The sequence below is a fragment of the Sinocyclocheilus grahami genome, unplaced genomic scaffold (genome assembly GCF_001515645.1).
Source record: "Sinocyclocheilus grahami isolate Dianchi unplaced genomic scaffold, SAMN03320097.WGS_v1.1 scaffold29.1, whole genome shotgun sequence".
NCBI lineage: Eukaryota > Metazoa > Chordata > Actinopteri > Cypriniformes > Cyprinidae > Sinocyclocheilus > Sinocyclocheilus grahami.
The window spans coordinates 68,729-86,607 of NW_015505208.1; the positions used below are offsets into that span (position 1 = coordinate 68,729).

The window sequence follows — 17,879 nt, forward strand, 5'->3', positions numbered from 1 at the left end:
CTTCTGCTCACCAAGCCTGCATTTATTTGATCCAAAAGCAGTAACATTTTGAAATATTTTTAATATTTAAAATAACTGCTTTCTATTTGAATATATTTTAAAATGTAATTTATTCCTGTGATCAAAGCTGAATTTTCAGCATCATTACTCCAGTCTTCAGTTTCACATGATCCAGAAATCATTCTAATATGGCGATTTGCTGATTATCAATATTTAAAACAGTTGAGTACATTTTTCAGGATTCTTTGATGAATAGAAAGATCCAAAGATCAGCATTTATCTGAAATAAAAAGCTTTTGTAACATTATACACTATTCCATTCAAAAGCTTGGAGTCAGTATGATTTTTTCTTTTTTTGGAAAGAAATGATAGAAATTAATACTTTTATTTAGCAAGGATGCTTTAAATTGATCAAAAGTGATGATAAAGACATGTATAATGTTACAAAATATTTCTATTTCAGATAAATGCTGTTCTTCTGAGCTTTCTGTTCATCAAAGAAACCTGAAAAAATTATACTCAGCTGTTTTCAACATAATAAATTATTTTTGCAAATCAGAATATTAGAATTACTTCTGAAGGATCATGTGACTTGAGTAATGATGTTAAAAATATAGCTTTGAAATCACAGGAATAAATTACATTTTAAAATATTTTTATTTTAAATAGTAAAAATATTTCAAAATGTTACCGTTTTTGCTGTATTTTGGATCAAATAAATGCAGGCTTGGTGAGCAGAAGATAATTCTTTCAAAACATTAAAAATCTTACTGTTCAAAAACTTTTGACTGGTAGTGTATGTTAGCCTATAGTTTGAAGCTAAATATATTAATATTAATTAGGTGAGTCTGAGACGATTACAGTGATTTCACATTTCTTGTTTGTATGAAGGCTAAATACAAATTAAAGGTGAACATTAATTTATTTGTGCTTTTTTTTTTCCTTCTAAAATATTATATGGTTTTATATGAGGTGTCATAGACTTGGCAAATACATTTTTCATAAGTTTGTATGCACAGACATCTGTTGTGGGCATTCTTGGCAGTTTTTATGAGGCTTTTTTAAATAGTGTTCATATCGATATCGGAATTATATCGTATTGACCGAAATTAAGAAATATATCGTGATATAAATTTTGGTTATATCGTCCAGCCCTAACAGGGCTTTAGCTTTATATGCGCGAATAGCAATGTAAACAAGACCATGAGGATTCAATCATCACATAATTTTCCACAAGTTGATATGATTCTTTTGGGTCTTAATGAAAAGTCTAGAACATACTTTGTTTAAAATTTCTCAATGGTACTGTAAAACAACACCCTTTTTACCTGTTCAAAATCAGCTCTGCAAAAATCAACCCGTTTTTTTTGCATGTTGCTTTAAATGCTAATGAGCTCTGCTCACCCCGCCCCTCTCTTCTGTGGGGTGACTAGCAGTGCTCTGAGAGACTGTTTACTTTAACCGCATTTAGCCGGCGGAAACTTGCTAACTAGCACGTAATTAGGAACAGCGATTGCAAAGATTCATAAAAAAAACCTTACCCTCACTTCTGCTGTAAGTGAAGCTGGATCACGAATGATTTGCGCGAACATAGACGCATTTAGGCAGATCGGGGTGCATTCCCTTCAGAAACAAACGTAATCCACAGCGTCTTCAGCGGCTCAGATGTCGGGAGTAAATGATGACTGCTATGTTCATTATTACATCCAACAACAAATCACCACAATCTCTATGGAGCCATTCTTGTCTATGTCCCTGCCCCGGCATCGAAACAATGTGCGTTTACATGCACCTTCTTAAGCCGATTATGCTTAATAAGCCAAAAACGCACTTGGTCATGTAAACTCGGTAACCCGTTTTCTTTTATCGGCGTAAGGTCATAATTGGCTTAAGCATAAACCGGTTGACATAGGTAGTTTTTTGGCTCTTACCACGATTTCGCGCGGCATGTAAACGCAATAACCCGCTTTCTGTCGGCTTATTGAAGTGCGCATGTGTGATACGTAACAGGAACACATCGTTAGTGCAGCGTTAAGCACATCTAGACCGAGCAAACGTCTTGCAGTAAAGAAAGAAGGAAATATATCACAAAAGCAGACTTTTCCATGACTCAGAAAATGATAAGAATGTGTTCTCATCTCGTGCAGCAGAAGTGGTTCAGTCACAATGCTGCATTTATAACTGCATGAGAGGATAATATATGAGCTGTAAGTTTCCCGCTGACATGTTGTAAGCTTAATTTAACATCACAACTGACAAATGTATGGAATACTCCGAGTCAGATACACAAATGATTATATTTTGACGTCACTACAGGGAAATAACCTGATTTACTAATGAAGTCATGTAAACGCAGCTTTCTTGCGTTGTCAGGTTACTGATGTGCATGCAAACGGGGAAAACTGGTTATTTTAATAAGCTGATATTTGTGAGTTATCAGCTTACTGGTGTGCATGTAAACATGCTCATTATTGGTGGTCGGACTGTTACAGCTCACTCAGGGCGGGTCTAAGGTAAAACAGCCATGTCAATCAACAAGGAGCGGCCTTCGTCCGTGCGACGTCACAGACAAGAAGCTGAGAATGGTCTGATTTGAAAAAGGGGATATTATTTTTAGGGATTAAATAAAAACCACTGGGTGGATTTTTATCATTATAGGGGAGATGTGAACCCGCATTGCCAACACACATTTATGTTCAAACAACATGCAAAAGTGAATTTAGCATCTGATGACCCCTTTAACTGCAACTGGAACTTTGTAAACTGGAGTTTGTAAACTTGACAACAGGTTTACAAACACTTCTAATTAAAAATCTGCATGAAATGCTGTAATCATCTGTCTACAAAATTGTGGGATATTATGCAAATGTAAATAAAGTGTAACTGGCTCAGCTTTCAATCCCAAATGCATGTTAAACTCCACAGCACATGCAGAGATGAAGTTTGCAGCATTTAAGTGGTTCAGCTCACAGTAAAACACTGGATCATGAGTTGCGCGTGTGTAAATGATCACAGTGACGCACTTTGCTCTGAAACATGCAGACTATATAGGCCTAGTTATATACTTAAAATACACACTGCTGTGTATCAGTGACAGTATAATAAAACAAAACAAAAAAAAGAATACTGAATGTAATACCCAAGAAACTACATGGTAATCACATAAAAAAGTCCTACTCGGTACAAAAAAAGCAAGTTCACTCATAAGTTGTGCTTACACAACTTAAATTGCCATGTTAACCATGACTAATATAAACACACAAGCCCACAGTCTGTCCTGAAAAATATGCTTAGCAGTAACACAGCTCCTACCTGTGACACAGGTGGCTCATACAGGTCTAGCTGAAGCCTTTGAACGACATCATTGAAGTCCTCAGCGTGAAAACAGACCACATCTTTGGTTATCCGTGGCCGGTCACTCCTATGGGAGATGAGAACATCAAAGGTCACTTTATCTATGGTTAATTACACGTGGCTTTTTGCATGTACTAGCATGTGCATATGTTTCTGTGTGGCATATGGCTGCACTCACCATTCCCCAAACTGCACTGCTTTCAGGACACCCACAGCTGCTGTACTCTGCCAGTCGAAACTCTGGCCAACGTGATCAGCGTGGGCTCGCGTCCGATCCTCGAAGAGCACCTCACGAGGTTCACTGGCTCTCGGGAGGTAATGCAAGTTCTTGACCTCATTCATTGATCTACAAACAAAATGAAAGTGTTTTGTGAGGCACTACAAACAGCTTCAAAATGTTTTAATCTTTTAAAAAAAAAGAAAAAAAAAAAAGAAAAAAAAAAGAGCGTTCAATTTGCGGTTGAATCAATACTTTCGTCTCTTGAATGGAGATTTGGGCATGTCGGCTGTGGGGACCATCTGCTCTCCTGGTCTCACCCACATGATGGGGCCATCATCACTCTGAGACCTGCAGTCAAGCTTAAGACAAGACAGGCTGCCCCATGGCAAAGTCATCTGCATAAACAAGTTAAAACACAAGTTGAGAAGTTAAAACAGTGCCGTAGTCTTGCCCTGACTGCTGTATGAAAGTGTGAAGGCAAGAAACAACTGGATGAAGAGTTTTCTTTTCTGTGACATATTTCGTATTGAAACACAGCCATTATTCATGACTTGCAACTTGCTGTTGCTTAGGAATGCATATCAGTTACTGGTTGATATTAGACTTTTTATTGATATTGGATAAATTGCTCATCTTCCCTATTTTTACGTTTAGATTACATTTGCCATCATCCAATACTCATTTAATCTTTAAAAATAATAATAATAATGTTAAATTAAGTTAAATTTAATAGCAAATCTCGCAGTACAATATAATGTTATGGATGACTAAAATCACGAGTATCTTTAAAAATCATTGATTTTAGTTTAGATTTTTATTAATAAGTATACAAATACAAATTAGTATAGAATTTTATTATTTACGACTTATTGGTTATCAATTTGTTATCAGTATGAAGAATTGCTTGTATTCCTCATTTGTAAGTCGCTTTGGATAAAACATCTGCAAAATGAATAAATATAAATCAGTCATGACATTATTATTGACTTTTAGAGGTGCATTTTATTCTATAAAAATATGTATATGCCCCAATATTTTGGTCCATTTATTTTGCCAACTTTTAGGAGTACACTAGCATTCACTAAAGTTTGGGTTAATTTTTTGCTTTTAAAATAAAATATTACAGTCATCAAGGATATATTTAATAGATCAAAAGTGACAGTAAAGATATTAATAATGGTACAAAAAATGTGATTGCAAATAAATGCTGTTTTTATATTTATTTCTATTCATTAAGCCTGGGGAAAAAAACAATTTCCACAATTTTAAACGGCACAACTCTTTGAATGATAATAATACAAAATATTTCTTGAGCATCAAATCAGCACGTTAAAATAATTTCTGGAGAATCATGTGACACTGATGGCAAAGCTGAATTTTCAGCGGTCATTACTCCAGTCTTCACAGGAATAAACTACATTTTAAAATATATTAAAATAGAGCTATTTAAGAGTTATTTTAAATCATAACATTTGACATTCTACAGCATTTTCGATCAAATAAATGCATCCTTGGTGAGCATAAGAGACTTAATTTCAAAAACATTAAAATCTTTCAGGCCTCCAACATTTGGATGGTATACACCTCACAGCAAATAAACATGGACTAAAAGTCACAAATCTCCAATTTTGATGTTATGGGGGTTTTAAAAGTAAAGAGATGCAAACTAATTTCTTTACATAAGTGTGCAAGACGATACCATTCATCTAGGTTCAAATCGTGAATTGAAACACACCATTTGCACTACAAAACACCTGCAGCACAAAGCCTTTCAAACTCACTCATCTGTGAGAGATTATGTCCTAACCTTCAGAAACGGAGACTCCTCAAGCATGTCCAAGAACTCCGGGAAGTAATCGCCCACCTCCTCATCTACTGCACCGACCAGACTGATTTGCCTCATGGGACCAGCTCTATATGTCCCAGAGCAGTACGTTCGGTTCACCTGCAACACAAAATCACTTCAAATCCTGGAAACATCGTAACACACACCCTTTATCTTAGTGTGCATTAAATATAATGATATAATAATATCAATAGTGTGCATTTTTATATACTACTATATTTATATACTACTTTTTAAAGTTTCATGACACAAACAAAAAATTTAAAGGCACATTTATTCAGAGAAAGATAACTATTATTGTTCACACCAACGGAACAATAATGATGTGTTTATTAAAAGCACAAGCTGCGGTCATGTCGTTTACTGCTTTAAATGCTCAAGCTCTTTCAAGTCAGGTGGATTCTGATTGGCGTCAATGCTTTTATCGCAAATTCTTTAGATATAAAAAAAAAACTTAGTCAACATTGTAGTCTACTCTACCAAGATCAGGAAACAGTCCTCCATAAAATGTACTGGACACATCTGAATATTTGGGTTGAACTGTTCTGGAACAGTGTTGTAAATACAACTTAACCACTGATTTCTAGTCGTGTCCTCTTTTGGAAGGCCAAACAAAGTAGTTTCACTTTCACAACGAAAATCACAGCGAGCTAGAGTGAGCGGAGGCCGGAGGCCTAGAGTGAGCAGAGGGCGGCAGGCCCGAGTGAGCGGCGGCGGGTGGGCTTGCGGCAACCACGTGACGACCCCGGGCTGTACTCTGCTTCGTCCACGATGAAAGCCGATCCAGCGATCCACCGCGCGAAGTTGATGTATTTCCTCAGCAACCAGCATGGATCAGCTCTAGGCATGACGAAGCGGATATTGTCCTCTTTTGGAAGACCAAGCAAAGTAGTTTCGCTTTCACAACGAAACACACAGCGCCTTCACGACATGGCGGCGGCTGCAACAACAACAATACTACAGCGAGAATAAAGCACCAAGAGCTTGTAACACTCCAAAGAGAAAGGAAAAATGGAAATAGCATCATATGACCCCCCTTTATGGCAAGATTTACAGTAATATGGTTTTTAGACTGCCATAAAATTTAAATAACTTCCCTAAACTGTGATTCTCCTGCTTGCTATGAGAATAAATGCAATAATTTCAGTTTGTTTTATCTATGCGACAGCAGAAAAAAAGCCTGACGGTTTGATTGTGGGTAAATTTGGTCTACATCACTTAAGACGGTTATTGTACTTTGAACTGCCACCTTCTTGCCACCTGACTTGTGTAAATAATAAATGCACCTGCTTTAAAAGTTCTCTAAAAGTGGGAAAGGCTAAATGATTGGTATAGACTTAATTTAGCGAGCTACACATCATAATGTATCCTGCCAAAAACAAGCCATGTCTTGAAGGTACAACGGAAAATTAATGAGTGCAAAGCGTCATCCTACCTGAGAGTGGAAGCTGGCAATCGTGGTGGTCTCAATGTCCTTTTTACCAAGGATTTCCATCTTGACAGGTGTATTTGGAAAATTGAAGGCAAAGTAGTCCAAGAAATCAGGCAGGTAGGCAGCCGCTCCGTGCACCACTGCAAGTGCGTAGCGTGCGGCTCCTTTAGGGTGTTCAGCAAAGGCAAGATCCAGAAACTCCTGGGCGAATCTTTCAGTGTCCCCCGGTCGCAGTAAAGACAGTTCGTCTGCGTAAGCGTGTAGTACAGACGCCCCTCCATTGGGCTGCTTTTCCTCATGGATCAGACTGCTGAAGGAGGTGTTGGTCTGAAGCCACGAGCTGCGGATGAAGTGGTCTCGGTGAGAGAGGAACGGCTTCTTCTCAGCTTTGGGAGTGTAGTACTCACCTAAGCTTGGACATGGCTTTTCATCTTTGATGTACGCATGCAACACAGGGTCTTCAGAAGATGGCAGAGCGTCTCCTGTTAATCCTGTACACAGCGTCTGGACCTCTTTGTTGTGCACGCGCAACTTCTTGCCACGCTCATCTTCACGATGCCGCTTCTTCTTTTTCTTTTTCTTTAGGAGGTATTCTTCCAGGGTCTGGGTTTTGCCATTCTCATTATGGGGCTCTGAAAAGATCAACAGAGATGGTAGAACTTAGAAAAACTTTTGTTCATAATGTCTAGGTGTTTACCTATGTAAAATTACTTTGTGGATAACTGAAAAGTTGTTAAGATACTACACAGCAAAATATTCAGTTGTTTTTATGGTGTTAATTTATCAGAGTTAAAAAGTGTTGATTCTGGTGTTGATTTGAATGGCTTTAACACTTGCAGTGTAAATCAGTGGTCGGAGTCAGTGTAATTACAGCGAGTTGACATAACTGACACTGGTGATGAGTTGATCCAATTTCCGGTCCTTGCACATTATTTCCTTTTTGATTAATGGCGGACAACCACGAGGAGAGGACAGTGTTCAAACAGGTATAATATTTTATAACCACTTAAATGGACACATTTTCATGTGTAGTTAACGTTTCTCACCATTCAGAATAATATTAGTACATTTCTCAACATTGCCAGAGTGCTAACAGTATTTCTTTTTAGATAACGCGACAGACCACCGACAGCATCTCGAGGCCATTTAGCTGCACCACTTGTTAGCAAGCAAATTGAGGTAAGAATGGCATTGTTTGTTAGTTAGCCGTTTTAAACGTAAATTTTCTTATATTTTAGAATCTGGGGTAGATAACAGGTTCATTTCTGTGATTTGTGTAACTTGACTGTTTAATGAGTTAAATCAACGCAAATAACGCAGCATCCATATCCCCTTCTTGGGGCTCACGTTATTTGTGTTGCCAAAATAAGACATTGTACTGCATTTGTCTCCAGTATTTTAGTATAACTGTGAATTGTTCCACAAATAATCTCTGACTGTGTAAGTGAGCAGCAATCAGTAACGCGTGTTTTTTTTGTTTTTTTTACGTGGACCTTGAACGCACAGCTTCGGATGATCCGAGGAATTTACATGAAATATATCGCGGTTACTCTCGTCTGCAAAGTAAAGTGCAGCGGAGATAAATGATCAGATAATCAAGCAAGAAGCGTTTTGCTAAACTTATATTTTCTGCCAGCGTATGACTATGAACTAATATTTGCTCATCATATGAGACACGTGTTTGACGTGCGCGTGCTTCATCTGCAATAGTAGATACTTTAATTTACAAATAACTGAGGAAATTAATTTAATGACGTTTTCCTTTCACTGTAATACACAAAGCATGATATCAACTGGTTTTGTTTGGCATGTATTGGGTTAAGATGTGTTATATAGGTGTTAATTTTAATTATGCATTTATCATTTCACATTGTAATTAGTGTTTTTTTGTTTGTTTGTTTTCCTGGTTTAATCTAATTTGTTTGTGCTTTTTTTTTCAGTCCTGCACCTGTATTGAAGGGCCACCAGCCATTCCTACTGAGATCAGTAAGGAGTAAGGACAGGATCAACCACTTTTACGTCGTTGTGGACAAGCGCCTCATCCCTTGCGTTGGAACCAGCTCCTTGAGTGCCTTTGAACTTTTTAAAGTTCACTATGGTCTCGGCAGGAGGGAGGGCCACCAGCCATTCCTACTGAGATCAGTAAGGAGTAAGGGCAGGATCAACCACTTTTACGTCGTTGTGGACAAGCGCCTCATCCCTTGCGTTGGAACCAGCTCCTTGAGTGCCTTTGAACTTTTTAAAGTTCACTATGTCTTCAACCAGTCCTAGGACGAAGCCCTGGTGTCAAAAGCCAACAGCTTGTTCTACAGGCCTTTTGATCAGCAGTGTTTATATGGGTCAGATGATGGTGAATATATGGTACCTTTTTTTGTGTTGGTGTAATAGCTACATCTGGGTTCACTATGTCTTCAACCAGTCCTACGACGAAGCCCTGGTGTCAAAAGCCAACAGCTTGTTCTACAGGCCTTTTGATCAGCAGTGTTTATATGGGTCAGATGATGGTGAATATATGGTACCTTTTTTGTGTTGGTGTAATAGCTACATCTGTGTTAAAAATAAAATTTCAAACTGATACAGCGTGTTGTCTTTTTTTTTTTTACACTGAATGCACAGGTATTTTTAGTCGAATACAGATTACACTTAATTACCGTAATCAGGGTTTGTATGAACACTATATTAGTGTGGAAATTAGTCTCTTGGTGTTAAGATATTGACACACGTAGTGTAGTTTCAACACTAACTTGGTGTAAATGAGGGGGAGGGAAAACACTAATGGTGAACACTTACAGTGTTGTTTTTACTCAATGCAAGTGTAAAAAAAATTAACACTATTTAAAGTGTTAGTTTAACTATTTAGTGTGGACCTATATAAACCGAAAAAGTGTTAATTTTCTCACTGTGAGTGTTAATTTAACACTTTCAAATTTGCTGTGTACTTGGTAATCAAGTCCAGCAATTCTGGACATTTGGTGGTCCTGAAAGAAGTTATCTCTGTAATACGCTCCTACATATCTAATACTACATTTACATCAATTTACCATGGTAAATACTGACCAGTTTTGGGAACGATACCATAATTACTACAGTTGTTGTTATTACCCAACTCATTAATTAAAAAAAAAAAAAAAAAAAGGTAGACAGATGGTAATACTATGGTACTGTGTTTTAAATCTTAACAGTCGAGTTAAGGCTGCTCTGTGCCTGCTCAAAATTCTATGTACAGACATATTGGCGCATAAAAGCCAGGCTAAATTAAGCCTGCTCTGACACACATTAGCCCCTAGTATCATAGCATACAGTTGTATTAGCTGTGTGAATGCACACATTTTGTGCCGCAATAAACATTCTGTGTAAAGACGGCGAAAAGCCACTTCAGAATCATTCCTATGTCAACGTTGAAGAGCAAATTTGGCATAATAATACAGTATTACCATATACGGTATAGCAAAACACTCCAAAAAAACATCAACGTATTTTGTCTAAAAACATGGCATTGTTATGATATCGTGTTAATAAAAAGCAATAGTAGTATCGCGTTACTTATGTTTGTGAAATGACAGATTACCTTAGTTACAGCGAGTTTAGTAAACAGTAAACATGACAGCTGCAAAGAGAACGTCTCTAATACCAAGCAGCGAAAAAGTATTCAGTTATACTTCATTTAAAAGCACTTTGGCAGCGGTGAAAAGTTTCTTTCTCAATGAAAGGTAGCAGTTCTGCTCATCTGCACGTACAGCTCTTGTGAATGGGGGCGTGCTCGCGCATGGGTTAGCAGCGGAGGCTAACGACACTTTCTCTGCTCACTTCTCAAGTTGGAAGCCAGCCAGAAATATAATATCGTTTGGCTTACGTCTAAACGCTATTAAAAAGTTACCTTTCTTCTTCTTGCATTCCCCCACTTTAACATTCGCCTCGGTGTTTTCCTTCTTGGGCTTGAGTTTGGCGTCCTTCTCGGTGTGTTTGGGCTTGTTATTGGGGGTCTCGGCCTTCGCTACTTTGAGCGGCGTGAAAGTGAAGAGCGGGGAAGGCGGCAGGACCGTCTTCTGCGGGACGTGAGCCGCTGCTGGTGTCACTTTGCGCGGCGGCCATCCCGGAGGTAATTCTTTCTTTGAGCTGTGATGGTGATGATGGTTGTGATGGTGGTGCTGCACAGGTGCCTGCTCTTTGCTGAAGTCGCGCGCTTGGCTGTTCTGTTGTTGGTGCGGTGGATGCGCTCGTTGTTGGGCATGTTGGTGATGGTGTTGTAGCTTTATTTTCTTCGCTTCCTTCTCCGCTCTCTCGTGCTTGTCATCGGACGGCGAACATTCCCGTTTTTTCTTCTTTTTCTTCTCTTTGGTGGCTTTGTCAAAACTGTCACTTCTCTTCTCCTCTACTTTGACGCGCAGTAGATCGACCTGTGCAGCCATTTTGCACGTAAATTTAAAAGGCTTTAAAAGGGACTTTTTGCGCACGTCTATTGGGAGCTGTAGTTCTTTTGGCCGTAGCCAATCGGCGCTCACGCGTTTGTAGTTTTCCCGCTCGGAGCGCGCATGCGCACAATTGGTAGCTTTGTGGGTAGTGATGTTTCTGGACTGCCACGGTTCAAGGGCTGCGTGCGCTGCTCCACGCACCGCGGCCAGCGACTGAGCTAATGCTGTAGCAGCTTCAGGGGTTAAACGCGCTGAGCTGAGCTCACAACCAACAAGAGAGCAGCACATAACATCCTGGAAATAATAGTTGCACGGTGTTGGATTTCTTTAGTGGGCGTTTACACAGGACTCTTTCTTGCTAATTGGGCTATTTTTGGGTGGTCTATGTATACAACATGAGTCAGACGGACGTTTTCGGATATTGCGTCGCATCTGCCTGTTATTTGCGGCACGAGCTTTGCGTTTTTTAAGTCGGCGTGTCAAATTAAAGGGGTCATATGATGCGATTTCAAGTTTTCCTTTCTCTTTGGAGTGTTACAAGCTGATTGTGCATAGATAAGATCCCTGAAGTTGCAAAGACTAAAGTCTCAAAACCAGAGATATTCTTTATCAAAGTTAAGACTCTGCCACCACGCCCCCGCTCATTCTAACACGCCCCCACATATCTACCTCACTATGTGGGAATATTTGCATAATGCCCCCAAATGTGCACACAAAGAAAGAAGGCGTGGTTTCAGTAACCGCAGTTAGTGTTGAAGCAGCATGTCAGAGAGACGCTGTGTTTCTAGGCGAAAGCAAAAGCACTTTATTTGGCCTTCCGAAAGTAGATGCATTTAGGAATCTTTAAGATGACTTACAACAGAACAGCAATGCATTTTATGGACGACCGTTTCGTGAACCTAGGAGAGGTGGTAATTCTGACTTTGCTGTGACAATCTGGCGCTTCTGAATCAGCTACTGTTTTGTTTGGGGATGCACGATATATCAAGTCTTAACCGCGGCTTGTGTACTGCATCATTACTGTGTCTGTTCCCCTTTCGGGGCTTGAACTGATGGTAAAGCTATTGACATTATTTACTGTCTTTACATTTATTTTGAAAGCTGAAGCTCGCGATTATGGTAAGGGGCGTTACATTTCCGACGAGTGCTTGCGGTGTTTGGCCAATCACAATGCACTGGGTCAGCTGGCCAATCAGAGCAGACTGCGCTTGTCGGAAGGAGGGACTTTGTAGAAAATGAAGCGTTTGAGAGAAACGCTGCCCTGGCTTAAACGATTCACGAATCGGACGGAATCAGTTTGTGATTCTTTCGATTCAACAGCTCACTGACTTTTGAAACAAGAAACGATGGCAAGAACATTTTGTGCAATGGAGAAATTTTAAATAAAAATACAAAAAATGTGTTGCTTGTTTGTATGAATTGTTTTAAATAAGTTTCAAGTTAATTGTAGTATTTTAAGTAAATACCATTTTATTTAGGTTCAAAATTACACGGTTTAAAAAAAATTCAGTCATCGCCGCAACAGACTGTGACAATAGATTGGAAAATAACCATGTTTTTATTACAGAATCAATATGTTGGGATGGGACCACGTGATGGCGTAATTACAAAAGAATCCCTGAATCGATTTACGAACTGGGTCTTTGGTATGAACTGTTCGAAAGAACCTGTTCACTGATGTTGAATCGAACTTCCCATCACTTTTGTGTGAACACCCCCTTAAATGCTACTAAACATGTGCACTGTCACTCATGTTAAATAATGTAGGAAATCAGAAATTTAAAAGATCAAGAGGCATCTTTTCAGGAAATCTTTATTTATCAGTGCATGAACAGAAGGTCATGACCAGATTAATTTCTTTAAACACTCTCTCTATATATGCCTATACTCTCAATTACTTAAAAAAATAATGGAGTGATTTATAGATTTTTTTTCCCCTCACGAAGGCAAGTTTTATACAGGTGCTGTACATTGTATTTTTATAAACATTTACAACTACCACAATGTAGAGACCACAAGGCTTTTTTGTGTAAGATAAAGCAATGCAAGGCCACAGTATCATACATACAACCTCAGGACATGAGATGCACTAGAGAAACAAGCTACAAAAGGATTGAGATTAATGATCACGAAGCAATCATAAACCGTATTAGAAAGTATTCACATTTTTCATCATGACAAAACATGGAAGCGCTGCAGCATATGCAATGTTTGACTGATGTCTGCTCTGTCCGTATGGACACTCAATATTTATGGTATTTCAAAAATACTGTTACGAAAAAAGATATTAGACACGGTTATATCTTGCGTCTGAATCTGTGCCAATTGTTTGAGGCTTTAAGAACCGGATGAATAACTACCAACATGATCGGTCCATAATTCAGAGCAGCTACTTTTCCCTTGGATATAAGACAGCATCTTGACATTTAATCTGAAAGATACAGATGCACAAAGACACTTTAAATGAATATGAATTCCCAATATTGGGAAAATGATGCAGTATGAATCATTTGATGTGCTAAAAAGAATAAGAAAAAATATATGTTAGATTGGATAGTATGCAAAAATATATCTGAATTTCTCCCAGTTCTGCTTCACCTGCTAATGATACGAGTGAACATTTGATCCCAAATGTACACACCTTGCAAATGCTCCACCGAGATTAACTGTGAAAGCTATAGCACTGTGAAAAAATATGTTTGTTAAGAAGCCGAAAGTCGTATCGGCAAGCTGGAACACTAATAAGTGACCTGGCTCAGAATGGACACAAATATCTATACCTCTATACATGTATATGTTTATATCATCATATTCATTTCAATAAATTACATATGCGTCTTCATCAACACACAAGTAGTAAACAATATATTTAACCACAAGTTTCTGGTCTTTTAAAGATGGATATGTGGAAAATTCACTGCAAAAAGCTGAATAATGCACAGCCTACACAGAGTCACTTCTCAGGACTGGATCTTGAGGACAGTTGCATCACTGGAAAAGTCTTTGTAAGGACAAAGATGGAGAATTAGGGATAGTTTACCCAAAGATCTATTTTGTCATCATTCACTCATCCTCATGTCGTTTCAGCCCTGTATTTCTGTCTTCAGTGGAAGATGAAAGATTTTATGGTCCATACACAATAGACGTCAATGGCCACCAAATTGATTTGGCTACCAACATTCTTCAAAATATCTTCTTCTGTGTTCTGCAGAGTCATACCAGTAAATGCTGACAGAAGTTTCATTTTTGGGTGAACTATCCCCTTTTTTAAATATTAACAGACATTTTAAACCTTCACAGAAAAGCATCCTTCATGTTATAGTCACAGGAGCAAAGAGACATGGATGAGTCTGCAGCTGCAGTCTGACTGGCACAAAACAAAACAGGCTCGTATTGTTGGTGGACACAAACAAACGCTGCATGTTATCAGTGTAGATGGTGATAGTCATACAAAAAAAGACAAAATCCACAGTGATTCACATCAATAACTGCTCCCAAACGCATTAGACTCCATGCACCGGAGGCCGAACCCTTGTGGAGCTGGGCACCTTCCAGGGGCCTGGGGTTATAGGGGCTCTCTTGGTGGTAGGGTTCCCATTGTGGGGAGTCTCTTGAGGCACTCCCTCAATGTCCTCTGGCCTGTCTCGTCCTCTATGGTCCTTCCGGTTGAGGGTACCGCTTTCAGACCTCTGAGGTTCTGCTGTCTTGTCCCTCTGGTATCTGTCACTGCCACCTCTTGAGACCTCAGGTCTGCTTTCTCCCGTTTCCCTGTCCTGCTTGTGCATAGTGTCCTCGTCTTTGTATCTCCTTCCAGAGTTAGGCTTCAATCCGTCAGTGGCCTTTTGAGGCATTTCCTGTCTGATCCCACTGTTTTCCTTCTTGGTCTTTCTGGGGCTTGCAGATCGAGGTTCTCGTTCACTAGGGTCGTTCCTGTTGTCCATGTTTAGAGTCTTTTTTGGACTCCGTGAGCGTTCTTTCCCATCCTGTCTTCGAGGGAGTGTAAAATTGTCATTGTTGTTGCGAGGCATGCTTGGGTCGCTCTTTCTAGTTTGCTGTTTGGGGTCTCTGTAATGTTGGTGAAGTTGTCCGTGCGAAGTGGCCACTGGGTCGAAGAAGAGCTCCTCGGGTGGAGAGGGGCTGACCTCAGGGGAGTGAGAGATGAAGGATGGAGATGCTGGTGTCGACGGCTCATTGGATGCAGAATACCTTGGAGAGTTTGCAGATGGACCTGTCATCATATCCTTAACATCTGAAATGCAAAACATGGTAATAATTAGTGTCAGAAGATAGAGAAGAACATTAAAACCATTTATTTTAAAGGTGCACTCAGTCTGTTTTGTAACATGTAAAAGAGCAAATCAGTCTTTATGGTTAGTAAGATGTTTTTTTAATAAAATTATTTTATTTAGCAAGGATGCATTATGTTGTGAACAGCTGCAATAAAAGTGACAGTAAAGGCATTTATAATGACATTTTTTTATTTGAAATAAATGCTATTCTTATAAAATGTTTTATTCCTCATAATCCTGAAAAAATGTTTCATGGTTTACACAAAAAAACATTAAGCATCACAATTGTTTTCAACATTGATATAAGAAATGTTTCTTGAGCACCAAATCAGCATATAAGAATGATTTCTGAAGGATCATGTGACACTGAAGACTGGAGTAATGATGCTGAACATTCAGCTTTGCCATCACAAAAATGTACATATTAAAATAGAGAAAACGCTATTTTAAATTGTAGTGCTATTTCACAATATTACTGTTTTATTCCCCACTGTATTTTTGAGCAAAAAAAATGTAGGTGAGGTGAGCCGCTCCAAGTACATACAAGTTGATACAGTATAACTGGAGTGAATGCACAATGTACTTTTAAATCCGTTTCAAATGTGCTGTTCATTTCTCTGTGTAAAACTTTTTTAATGAAGAAAAATGAATTGGATTGAGCAAATCTGCAGAATACAACTGATAGACTGAACATAATTAACCTGTCTTCAGCAGAGACATTCTCAATTAAACCGTCCCAGTTTTCAGTCTTCAGTGGCTTTTTGCCTCCAGATACAGTGACCCATATCAAGCAGATGAAACCGGCTATGAGAAAGAGTCAGACCCAGAATGGCAAAGTTGCAATTTTCTCTCAAGATAAAATGTCATGCCACAAGACGTGAAGCAACAAGAACCAAAAATTAAACCAAGCCAGTGGCTCCTGACATGGGTTTCAATTTCTTTCTCATTTAACTGTCTGGTAAGAAATATATTTGGTCACATATTTAGGCTCTAAGATTTACCCAGGATGCATCATTCCAGTGCGGTACTCCCAACTAAGGGCATGTGAGCTCCAGGGGGTTCTTGAAAAGATTTCAATTTTGATTAAATTATGACATGTCAGATTATAGCTTACAAATAAAAGTGCTGTCACTGATTAAAATATCTAATCATTATTCAGTGTTATTATCATTAACCAAAAATATTAACTGAAATAAAGCTGAAATAAAAGATAGTGGATGAAAAACAAAGGGTTAGTTAACCCAAAAATGAAAATTAGCCTGTTATTTACACACCCTCAAGCCATCCTAGGTGTATATGACTTTCTTCTTTCAGACGAATCCAATCGGAGAAATATTAAAACTTGTCCTGGCTATTCCAAGCTCTATCATTGGAGTGGCCGAGTGTTTCTGTTCAACAGTCCAAAACACGTTAAATAAAGTGCGCGCCTCCGTAATAAAACGTGCCTCACACGGCTCCGGGGGGTGAATAAAGGCCTCCTGTAGAGAATCCATGCGTTTTGTAAGTAAAATATCCATATTTCAAACGTAATAAACACTTTTCTATCACTTATGCTATCTGTCATACGCGGAAGCAGTTCCGGCGGATGGCGTAGGACGTCGGCGTTGCGTGATTAGTGACGAACGCGGAGAGAGAACAAAACAAAACGCCTGAATTAGACGTGCAAACCGAGGACTTGTAAAGAAAAATGTCGGAGGATTTGATATAAGCCAAGAGGAGACTGGCTTTCCTTTGCTAAAGTAAGGAAACTTTGCTTCTTTTGCTCCTGTAAACAAACTTGTGAGACTAGCATATCGCGACGCATACATCCTACGTCATCCGCCAGAACAGCTTCTGCGTACGACAGTCAGCAGAAGTGAGAGAAAAGTGTTTATTATGTTTGAACTATGGATATTTTTCTAACAAAAACGCGTGGAATCGCTACAGGAGGACTTTATTCACCCCCCAGAGCCGTGTGAGGTACGTTTTATTATGGATGCGCGATTTATTTAACGTGTTTTGGACTGTTAAACAGAAACACCCACCGCAATGACAGAGCTTAGAAGAACCAGGACAATTTTTAATACAACTCCGATTGGATTCGTCTGAAAGAAAAAGTCATATACACCTAGGATGGCTCGAGGGTGAGTAAAAAACAGGCTAATTTTCATTTTTGGGTGAACTAACCCTTTAAAAATGATAAATCTTGCGCTGGCAACTAAGTTTCAGATGAAGTATTTAAATTACTAAAACTACTAATCTAAAAAAAAAAGCTAAATAGAAATAGACAAAAAATATATTTAAAAATGCCAAAACATACATGCATACATACATACATGTGTATATA

General features: G+C 38.8%; 2 protein-coding genes across 3 annotated transcripts in view; both read right to left on the reverse strand.

Moving 5' to 3' along the window:
* The window catches only part of LOC107570136 (round spermatid basic protein 1-like), a 31,320-nt gene extending 19,573 nt beyond the window's left edge, over positions 1–11,747 (reverse strand). For both annotated transcript variants that reach the window (XR_001606994.1, XM_016256338.1), the window contains exons 1-6: positions 10,730–11,747; positions 6,856–7,484; positions 5,382–5,519; positions 3,827–3,969; positions 3,533–3,700; positions 3,313–3,421 (exon numbers count right to left, since the gene is read on the reverse strand). Coding sequence is in view for 1 of the 2 variants with exons in the window: in XM_016256338.1 (XP_016111824.1) it covers positions 3,313–3,421; positions 3,533–3,700; positions 3,827–3,969; positions 5,382–5,519; positions 6,856–7,484; positions 10,730–11,552 (2,010 nt within the window). In the remaining variant the exon portion in view is untranslated. The remainder of the gene's footprint in view (positions 1–3,312; positions 3,422–3,532; positions 3,701–3,826; positions 3,970–5,381; positions 5,520–6,855; positions 7,485–10,729) is intronic.
* Positions 11,748–13,168: 1,421 nt separating this feature from the next.
* The window catches only part of magi3a (membrane associated guanylate kinase, WW and PDZ domain containing 3a), a 169,416-nt gene continuing 164,705 nt past the window's right edge, over positions 13,169–17,879 (reverse strand). Inside the window, exon 21 of the mRNA XM_016256393.1 lies at positions 13,169–15,513. Coding sequence (XP_016111879.1) covers positions 14,768–15,513 — 746 coding nt within the window. The 3' untranslated portion in view covers positions 13,169–14,767. The remainder of the gene's footprint in view (positions 15,514–17,879) is intronic.